The 10,705-nt window shown below is 41.1% G+C and overlaps 1 protein-coding gene across 1 annotated transcript in view; it reads right to left on the reverse strand.

Moving 5' to 3' along the window:
* The window catches only part of ANKRD55 (ankyrin repeat domain 55), a 47,713-nt gene extending 37,338 nt beyond the window's left edge, over positions 1-10,375 (reverse strand). Inside the window, exons 1-3 of the mRNA XM_009707712.1 lie at positions 10,336-10,375; positions 3,597-3,719; positions 1,866-1,996 (exon numbers count right to left, since the gene is read on the reverse strand). Of these exons, the coding sequence (XP_009706014.1) occupies positions 1,866-1,996; positions 3,597-3,719; positions 10,336-10,375 (294 nt within the window). The remainder of the gene's footprint in view (positions 1-1,865; positions 1,997-3,596; positions 3,720-10,335) is intronic.
* Between the last annotated feature and the right edge of the window lie 330 nt (positions 10,376-10,705).

Consider the following 10,705-nt stretch of genomic DNA (forward strand, 5'->3'; position numbering starts at 1 on the left):
AGGCCAGATCTTTGCTTGGTGGTTCTGGCGTCTGTGTGTGACTGTAGCTGCTCCTGCCAGCAGAGGAACTGGTCTTTTGTTTCCCCAATAGAGGTCTCTCAGCACTGAGAACGGTTCCCCTTCAGAGTCCAAGTCTCAGACTAACTCGGTCATTCATTTCTGTGATAAGGTGTTTTCTTTACACTGCATTTTGGTTTTTCTGCAGCTGTAGCACATGCCAACTGAATAAACAGTGATTAAAAGCCTCCTAATTCCTGTATCACTGGCAAATGCAACACATATTCCTGCATGTGGATTTAATTATACTAGGTTAAACCAAGCATATGAGCACTTAATGTCATTTCCTTTATGAGATTTTAGCATGGATGGCAAATCAATAGTAAAAAGTCTTAAGAGCGTGGTCTTACAAACATTGTTGCAGAAGTTTGAATTAATGACAATGTTAGACTAAAACCAGCACCAAAACAGATGGAATGAATCAGTTCTTGGACTAAAACCTTCTATTGATCACCTCAACAAAAAAGCAAGTAAACAGTCTGGTTGTGACTACATAAATCTTTCAGCATATACTTAAGTCCCAGGGAAATCAAGCATGTGTTTAAGTGTTTTGTTCAAACCTCTGCAGGCAATCGATAAAGACTGTTCCCTCCTATATGAGCTATGTCTGAGCAGCATTATCAGCGTTTATAGGGAAAAGGTGTGGAATGATGGAATCAGACCACCCCTGTTGCAGCTTGCAGTGGAAGTACAAGACCACCAAATTGTGCATTCGATGGTGACTATGGAGCTCTGCTGAATTCAGTTCTCTGGACAGATGTCACAGCCAAATGCTATCTAGACCTCCAGTTACATCCATCACAGAAAGAGAAAAGGAAACTTCGAAGCCTGGGTGGTTTAAATCTGTTCCAGTAATTTCTTTTTTTCCAAAGAATATTTTTTCCCCTCTGGGAAAAAAGGAAGGAAAAAAGGAGCATGACACTAATCATGGGATTTTTTGAAAATATCTGGCAGAGGAAATGTTTATTCTCAAGTAAGTGGGGCATGCTCCTCGCACTGAATGAGACTGCCTGTTTTGCTATTTTCCACACTTATTTTCTGGCTGAATATCCCATAGCTGAGCAGAAGCATTGTTTTTGTCCTGAATTTGCAGGAAGAAACTAGATGCAAGGGATGTGATTTAATTAGGCTGTCATGGTATCTGTTTAAATGAACTGGTGGGCATCCAGCCATAACTCATACTATGCATCATGGGTGAACATTCCTTCCTTTCTGTCCTGCTAATAATGGAAGTCCATGGTCAATCCCTTTGCCCAACTAGCTTGGTCCCCAAGGATTGGATTGCTTATGATCTGAGTATCTGCACTTAACCTGGCCATGCAAGGTCCAGCACTATAGTGTAAAAAAGCAATACCTTGGCTCATGTGGTGTGCTGGAAAACATACCTGCTGACCACCAGAATTTCAGATAGGAATGCCCTCTCTGAAGCATAAATATCTGATGCTGATGGTGGGAGAGGAGACATTAATCTGCTTGTTAAGAACAAGAGGGGCCTTTCCAGTGCACAGAAACTAGTGGCTTTCTTGAAACCACACATGGGACCCTGGATCTAGTGAGATCCCCAGATCATGCACTGATTTTACAACCCGAAAGAGAAAGGACACTCTGACAGGAGTCCCGATCCTTTTCTAATAATTGTTGCTTCCAGCTTTGCATTATAGTAAGGCTTACAATTTCACTATTGTCTAGAATCAAATGTTTTGTACTTTTTTTTCTTTGTGTAGTATAAACAGAAATCTTATTTGATCTGCACATTTCCTTGCTTCCCTCCATCTATCTTTCCATCCTTCTCCCCCAAGTCTTGGTACCAGATAAGTTGCCAGAGATAAACTGGTACGTCCACAAGCATCTTGAGTATTAATATTGGCTCCCATCTTCAACAGAAGCTTCACTGTGTCAACCTGGCGTCCTGACACAGCATGCATCAAAGGTGTGCAACCTGGGGAAGAAAGTCAAATGTTCTTTTACAATTTTTATTTTATCAAAGCCATAAGATAGAGGTATTTTCTTATTTGCTAATGTTAGCACTGGCAAATTAACAAATCCTTTCTCTGACAACTGTCCAACAGTTGTACTCAGCTTTTTGTACACAGGAAGTTATGCTATGCTGGTTACCGACCACTGATTTTTAAAAGAGCATGACTTCATTACCAAAAGCCTTGCCTCATTAACTCTGCTTCTGGAGGGAAAAGTTTTTTTCTGTTGACAAGCTCCCAGTATGAACTTTTGGCTTTGTACACCATTTTGGAGGCTGATATTCTTCAGAGTGACTAGTAGCTAGATGGTGCTTGGCTAATTTTTTCAAACCTCAGCCTCATTCTGTCTCTATGTATTCAAAAGATTTATAAAATCAAGTCCTGTCCATGCAAAGGTGTATGTATGGGAGTCGATGCTTTATGTAGACAACAATTTATTGTAAAGACTTGCTGGATTTGCTCTAGAATAATTTCTGTTGTCATGAGAATGTTTTTTATATTCTGCAAACAATTTCTATGCTGGAAAAAACCTGAAATCTCCATTCAAATCTAATACTCAAATTTCACCATGAAGTATTATGATATCTTTTAATTGCTTCCTTTTCCTTCCATTCTGTTAACTGCTGAATAACAGCAAGAGATTTTCCTGCAGAATCTGACAAAGCAATTTAAAATTACTAAGAAGGGAGTAAACATGAATATTAGAAGCTGTAAGACTACTAGAGACTTCAGACACAACTGAAGAATATTCTTGCTGTATTCAGTGTATGTTTTAAACCAGCAGATGTTTTAAAGACAACCATTTGGTTGTCTGATTTAAAGTGTAAGAAAAATTGGTAACTTGGTAAAAGCTAGTAAAGATTAGAATAGACAATGTTCATATGGACCTTTTGAAAGAAATGGCAATAAAAAAGTACTTTTGAAGAAACAAAGTCTTCCTTGAGAGAAGCTTCCGGAGATGTGTGGCTCTAATTCACTTGGGAAATAGATGCATATAAAACCGAGCCAATAGACAGCATTTTGTGATTACATTAAATAGTAACCTGAACACAAAATGAAAAGGAGCACAGTTTCACAGATAAAACTTTAGATTATTGAGATCATTGTACATTGTACAACCAATCCTTTTGCAAACAATTACATGGCAACATCATTCAAACTGTGTACATACGCATACTTTTAAAGTGCAAAAGACTGGAACCCTCTACTCTAGAGATGTGCAGAATGTATAGCATTTGGCTTTGATAAAAAATATTATTTTTCTTTTCCTGGAATGACAACAATTTCTCAGTATCTCCCTAAAGAAGATAAAATAGGTTCATGATAAAGTACTGTCTGATTATAACAAAACAACTTATTTGTATCCATATAAAAAAATCTTACAGAGGGAAAGAAGTATCAAAACCGAACATTTCCAGTGGATGTTCCAAAGAATAACTCAGATTTCCCACATTCTGCTACTAAATATAATTTGCTGAACACAAAAATCAGGAGAAAAAATGGAAAATTTAATTGCAAGCGGAAGCAACTAATCCTCTGAAAACAAGCTCAGCCTTCATTTACCTTCACTGTCACGGCACTCCAGGATGGAAGGATCTTCTCTAATCACTGCAGTCAATGTGTTCACATCGCCATTAGCTGCTGCTTGGTAAACCACAGTCAAGTCAATCTCTTCTGCTGAATCACCTGCAGGGGAGGAGTATGTCTGTGAGTAAGCGGCGAGCAAGTACAAATGATTAACAATGAAAATAATGACAGTTATTTCACTGAGTTTTTATGACTATATAACTTGAGGTGGAACAAAGTGTATCTAAACAGCACTGTGCTTTTTGTTAGTCATCTGAAACTTGTTTTTCATCATAACTTCTTCCAAAAACTACCAGACATAGACACTGAGAGGACATAAGAAAACTTCTGGAAAGTTTCCATAAGGAGTCGTACTAACATTAATGTAACATAACTTGAGAAACAATGAAGTAATAACTGAACTAGCTCATAATATTGCTGGCTACACTTTTGTGAGACAGGATGAAATCAGGACACAGGTGTTTTCAGCTTCAGTGTTATTCTTGTGCCAGTCAGAAGGCTTTCTTTTCCTGTGGTGTCCAGGGGAATTCTCTTCTCAGGAGAGTGAACTTCTAGCAGCAATGGTTTGTGTTAATAATTCCTGCAAAAAGGAAAGGTAGACTATTGCTTGCAACCCAGGAGAGGTTTATTTTGTTTGGCAATTACAGTATGAGGTATTATTTAAAGCAGATGCCTGGCAGGACCTGTTCCTGAACACTCCTCAGATTTTTGTTTCTAGAGAAATGAATGTGATGATTCTCTCTTTGCTTCTTTTCTTGTGACTTCCTTCCAAACTGGTCATCCCACGTTCCACATGCCTACAACTCCTTGGGCTTCAAGTGGACTATTAACCTGTTGACTCTAGGAGTCAAAAGAGTTGATTTTTAGGTGCAGGGTCAAATCTGATGTAATGGTAAAATCCTCTAGATGTGTATTGTTGGTCAGCCACAGTCTTGTGTTTAATTTTAAAAATAGTTTCTGATCTCTATTAACTCAAAAAGAAGTGCAGCTGCTGTAAGCTGTGCTGTTCACTGTGGCTGAAGGTCAGAACTACAGAGTATAACATTTGTGCAGCCACCACACTACCTTGTTAGCTGGAGAAAGTAAAACTGACACCTAAATCACACTAGAGAGTTGATCAAAGGAAAGACTGATTAAGTGACTGGTGATTTATCCTTACTGTCGTGTCTTGAGGAGATGTCATAGCTATGTAAGCTGTGCAGAACAAAGACAGGTGGTTTAAAGAGAATTTGAAGTTAGTAAAAAGTCTTTTTCATAATTCAATAATACATTAACACTTTGATATAAATCATATTTTAAACATTGTCATCTATATTTTGGAGTGGTAAAAGATCTTTAAATCTCATTTTAAAGTATTAGCCACACTATTCACATTGTGGTCAGATGTTGTCACAGCTGAACCTGCATGAGCCCCATGCTGAGGTTTACAGTGTACTTCCCCACATATGACCTTCTCTCCCTGGGATGCTATCATCACTCTCGACTTCAAAATTGGCTGCCATGGAAACGCAATCAGCTCTTACCCTGGGAAAGGTTAGTCTATCAAAGCTGGAGCTCTGGTTGTGGGCTTGGAAAAACTAGAAAGCTGATGTTAAATCTGCCTTCACCAGTGCACAGATTCCCTCTCCATCACTACTCAACTGAAGATAATTTAATTTCTTTTCTTTCTTTTAGCTAGTCTTTTAAATGGCACATTTGATAAAATCTGTAAATTAAAAATGTTAACATGATTATTATTCTGTTGGGGAGTCTATTGCTGAGGGAACTGTTCATTTGGCTCGGAAGCTTTGACTGGTGTGCTTGGGACACCAGAAGAGACGGAGAGTCAGCATCAGTGACTACTATATGAAAAAAGGAATGACTTTACCACAGGGCCCATTAATCAGATTTCCTTATCATGCCAGATCTGCAGACTGCTCTCACAATCTGTAAACTCAGCAAAGACATGTTAGTAACAAGCTCAGGTCTGATCTAGTCCCTTACTCAAAGACGGGTGTAGTATGGGCTGGGCGGAAGGCAAGGAGACAAGGCAGAGGTTCATCCCTTGTGTTGCTCCTGTTGGACAGTCTCTGGAGGTACAGAGGGGGTGCCAGCCATGAACAGCGACACAGCTCCTCTCAGCTGCCTGTGGTGGTTATTGTATGGCAGTGTTACAGAGAAGATGCTGCTGGCATTGGAAAAGAAACCATTAGATGTACTGAGACAGACAGTGGATCAAAAGGGCCCTCACCTCCTTTTATGCATTGCACATGTAAGTTTTGTACTTTTTGCTGTTTAGCCTTGTAAGTACTGTTAAATTTTCCTGCTATGAGTCAGGAGCAGAGCAATCCAGCCACAAAAGGAAACTCTCCATCTCCCGAGCAGAGCAGTTGCTTACCTGGAGGGCAGGATGACAGGAAGACGAGGACATGGATGCACACCTGCATGTGGGTCTCTGACTCCCTCTGCCCTCATCTAACTAAACCCAAAACACCTTCTCCCCTGTGCCTTTGCTTGTGCTGGGCTGAATCTGCTTTCCTCAAAGGAATTATCCTCCTGTATGAGGACAGGAAGCAAAACTGAATGAACCGATGAATGGATGGATGGATGGATGGATGGATGGATGGAAGGATGGATGAACGAACAAAGTTTTCCCCATGCCTGCTCTCGCAGAACATGACTCCTGTTAAGGGATGGTAGCATGAAGCCACATCCAAGATTCACACTTCCCCACCCATGAGTCTTAGCTGTCAGAGCAAGGAGAGGTAGGTGGACCAAGCTGTCATCCTGCTGGTAAGGCAAATTAGGCAAGGAGGAATTCATGAACACTGATATTGTGCATCTGACATAAAGCAGACTGACACTAGTTCCATTTCTGTAGGGTGACATGATTTCAAGTGGAGTGTCTTTAAGATGACCTGTGTGGCTTTGGGTGCGGGGCGAGGAGGAAGACAGATGGGCAGTCTTCTGATGCTTCACATGACAGAGAGCAGAAAATGCCAGGAGGGCTATTAGTCCTCCTGTCATTTATACTGGATGCACTTGGTTCCAGGTGAGCAAACATCTCCCACTTCATATTTCTGCAGCTTACCCTGTCAAGGAGTGAGGGGGCTTGGGCGCAAAGCTTGTAGGCTATTTCGTCTTGTAGACACCTTCCTGGACAGAAAGGAATGTTACGGAGAGTGGGCATTTTGCAGAAGGCAACAGTGAAGTACTGAGTGCTCGTGTTCCCCTCTGTGAGCTTACCCTGCTGGGGAGCTCGGCTGTGGCTGTGGCACCAGCACCATGTGGGATAAAGGTATTGTGAACAGCCAGACGCCTGACTCTACATCCTCAAATGCATTAGCGTTGCTTCATTTATTACCTTGCAGTTCTGTAAATGCCAGTGAGTACTGGTGCCATTTCAGATACATTTTACATTTTATTTTCAAAAATTGCTGTGCTACTGGTGAAAGGAAGCTGTCAGTCAACTTCAGGAAGGTAGAAGGTCCTACTAAGAGCCTGCATAAGTAGCAAGGGTAGGGAAAAACTGCAGGTTGGCACAACAGTGGTGTACAAAAGTCTGGAAGAATCTTAGTGAGTAAAGACCAAATGACATATGGGGTTGTGACATCTTTTGTAGCTAAAATCCTCAGAAAGAATCAAAGTTAGAAGCCAATCTATCTGAAATAAGCTGCAGTGTTTTAAAAGCATGCTATTTCTTTAAGACAAAGTAATTGTCTTTTGGTCGGAAGAGGGAGTATATAAAGAAACATGCAGAACAATTACAGGATTCAGAGCACTGAAATTCCACTGCTTGTGTCATTGACTCTCCTCTGACTCTCCAATGGAGAAAGCACGTTTTACACAATTTGCGATGTCAGCTGATGTGGTGTTTTACAAAGTGCATGTTAGATGAACGTAAGTGCATGCTTTCTGCTGCAACGGATTTTTAAGGTCTAAATAATTTTACTGCAGCTTACTGTATGTGGTCTTGACAATGACTGATTTAGACCTTGCTAAAACACTAAGTTTTGAAAACTGAAGGCTGGATAACAGGGTAATTTATGTTCGTTGTGAACAGGAAATATTTACGTATATAATTTACTCCCCTCTTTCCTATACATCCTCTTATCTCTCCACCAGTAATCAAATGCCTTATGTGATTTCCCACAGATTGTCAGCAGGACACAATACTAGGCAGTTTATTTGATTTCAGCATGTGTCAAGGGTCAGTGGGAGTTGTATGAGTGCAGCTTTTGGAAATTCTAACTTGCTTTCTAATATGATGGTTTTATTGACTGCATAACAAAGTAATAATCCCTGTATGTGCCTGGCTGTGAATGTACCAGTGGAGGCCTTTGTCTGCCTTCTCTGTTTAAATGGTGACCATTTGGAGCCAGGTACAGCACACATTTAATTGGCAGCAAGCAGTATTAGAAGAGGAGAGGTTTCTGATGTCGCTTGGCTTCTCTAAGTCCAGCAGTGCTCATGCTGTTACTATTGATAAGTATTCTAAGATATTAATAAGCAGTACCATAGGAAGTGTTGCAAAAAGACAGTATGATTTTCAAGCCTGGAATGCTGTTTTTTTGATCTGTAGCTGGGATAGTGTTGTGTGGAGTGGAGAAAGGGTTTGTAGGGAGGGTGGGATTATTTTATTGAACCAACAGATAGTGATCTGGTGTGTTTGAAAGCTAGTCTGTATTATTCCATTGTTAGAAATTGCTCTATCTGAAAGATATTCCCCTCCTCCATGCTAAAAAAAATATTCCTGCTTGAATCAGTAATGTGCCAAGACATTAACATGTTATTTAGATAAAATCCACCATACACTCTACATTTTGTATAGAGCTTTCTTTGCATGATAACCAGTGGGTTCAGTGTCCCATTGCTGTGTGTTGTCTGCTCCTGTTCCCAATCCACCTCCCACGCAGCTAGCAGGGAAGGCAAACAGTAAGTCACAAATCGTGTAATGTGCCAGCATCCCTGCAGTGGTGGTGGAGAGGAGATGCTGAATTTATCTGGAGGGGACCCTCTTGCTGGGGAGGTGGTGTGCACGGAGTGTGGCATGGGGCTGGAGATGATGCTGGACAGGAATTAGGATGGGTCAGTGTGGAGAGTGGTCTGGCAGGAGGAGGGGATGCAGATTAGGAACAAAGGGACGTACAGGCAGATGTTGCCTCCCAACTCTCTCACTTCTATCCAGATAAGGCGGTTTGGGCCAGTGGTCTCCTGCATTGCTGTCTGCCCCCTTATCCATCTGGAGGCTTGGCTTCTTCCCCAGCCCTGGTCATATTCCAGCCTCATTCCTAGCATCACTTCCATTGCCTCCCTGGTGGCCATCCCCACCTCTCTGCGTGTGCAGGGTTTCCCCTCTCCCTTCCCATTTTGAGCACTGCTGGGCTGGCACGTGGCACAGAGCATACTCGTAGTGCCTGCAGAAGGAGAGCTTGAGAACAGCTGTTTGGAGCTGAAGAAGCTCAGTCAGCCCCACACCTCTGTCTTGTTGGGGAAAATGCTCCTTATGTCATTTGCACATGACCTAGGACCACTTGTCTCTATTCCTGCAGTACAGATTCCCCTGTCTCCCGTTGCCCTTCCTTTCCTCCTTTATCTTTGCTGGTAGTATTTTTTATCTCTTGTCACTCAGTTTTGCTTGATGGCTTCCCAGTCTTCCCCATCTACTCAGGGTGAGGTCCCAGCTGGCTGGTGTAGACCAGTACTCTCAAGACTTCAGGCTTTGAGCGCTACTGTGGCTGAAAGGCAGCCATAAGTCCACTGCTTTACATGGAGTCTATTTACTTTGAGTTCACCAAAGCAGTGTAGGCAAGCACGAAAGTACAATCTGTGAAGCCTGGCTGCCCAAAAGGCACTGCAGCATCTGTCTTCCTTCTGCCCTTCACCTGTTTTCTACAGTCAGCACCTTCATTGTGGGGCCAGCATGGCCATGTCCGCTTGGACACTTTGCAGGTATACACTGGAAACTGTGGCCACTGCACACAAATTATTTGGCAAGCTGACTTAAAGAGAAATTTGTTGCATCACGGATCATCAAACAATGACAGCTTCCCGATTTGGGAACACAAAAGGAATGCCACTACATTCCTTATAGTGGATTAAGCCATAAGACATAAAAGCTTGATATTGGCAAATAAAGACATGAAATTCAACCATTTAACTTAAAAACAGACAACAGAGACATTTGTATTTCCATAGCAACCTTACCATGTAGAAAATCTTCATGTTGGGGCTTTTAAAGATATCTTAAATTCACAATTATGGCAATACTTACCCATACAGCTAAGACTTGCTGAAGCAAAGTTGATCCATGGCCAGCATCTCATCCTTTTAATGTGTACAAACTAATAGACTTAGGAAAATCAGCTTTTCTTAAATTTTTACTCCATTTTAAACTGCTGTTTGCTAATATTGCAATTGTTTGCATTAGGACCAATATATAATATAAACAATAAATATATACATACATCTCTCAATGCTAAGCATAAGAGCAATCAGATGCTGTTCTTATTGTGGTGAAAAATTTAATTTTTAAAAATCACTGTAGCAATAGGCTGAAATATCTATATTTAAAACCAACAGAAGAAATACCTTCATGTGTAAGCAAAATAAATCTCTATGAGACCCGATCTTTTCTAGAAATTCTTGTTATTAATTCTGTCAAGTAGTCCTTATACATTTGTATGGGAGGCATGGGAGGACCAGAGGATTTTGAAATTAGTAGCAGGTGACTTACCTTTGTGCTGATCAAACACTGATGAAGAACTGAAATCCATTGTGGTCTGTCTCATTATTTACAACCAGACCAGACAAATGCCATCTCCAGGGTTTTCAGGGAAGAATACCATATATTACAATAAACAACACGATAGCTGTCTTCAGTCTTCTTGTCAGAGAATTAAACTCACTTTACGGCTGCAGGTTCCTGTCAAGGCAAGGGCATTATCACTAGCCTGATGGGAACAGTATATTCTGTTTGTTATGGATCCTCTTAAAATGACATCCCTGGAAGCTTAACTAAGATTCTGAAAAACGTCTTAGCTTCAGCAAGCGAAACTGCCTACAAGCAGGTCTGAGAGATGCAGCAGCTCATCCAGCCTCACCAG

The sequence above is a fragment of the Cariama cristata genome, unplaced genomic scaffold (genome assembly GCF_000690535.1).
Source record: "Cariama cristata isolate BGI_N322 unplaced genomic scaffold, ASM69053v1 scaffold37019, whole genome shotgun sequence".
Classification (NCBI taxonomy): Eukaryota; Metazoa; Chordata; class Aves; order Cariamiformes; family Cariamidae; genus Cariama; species Cariama cristata.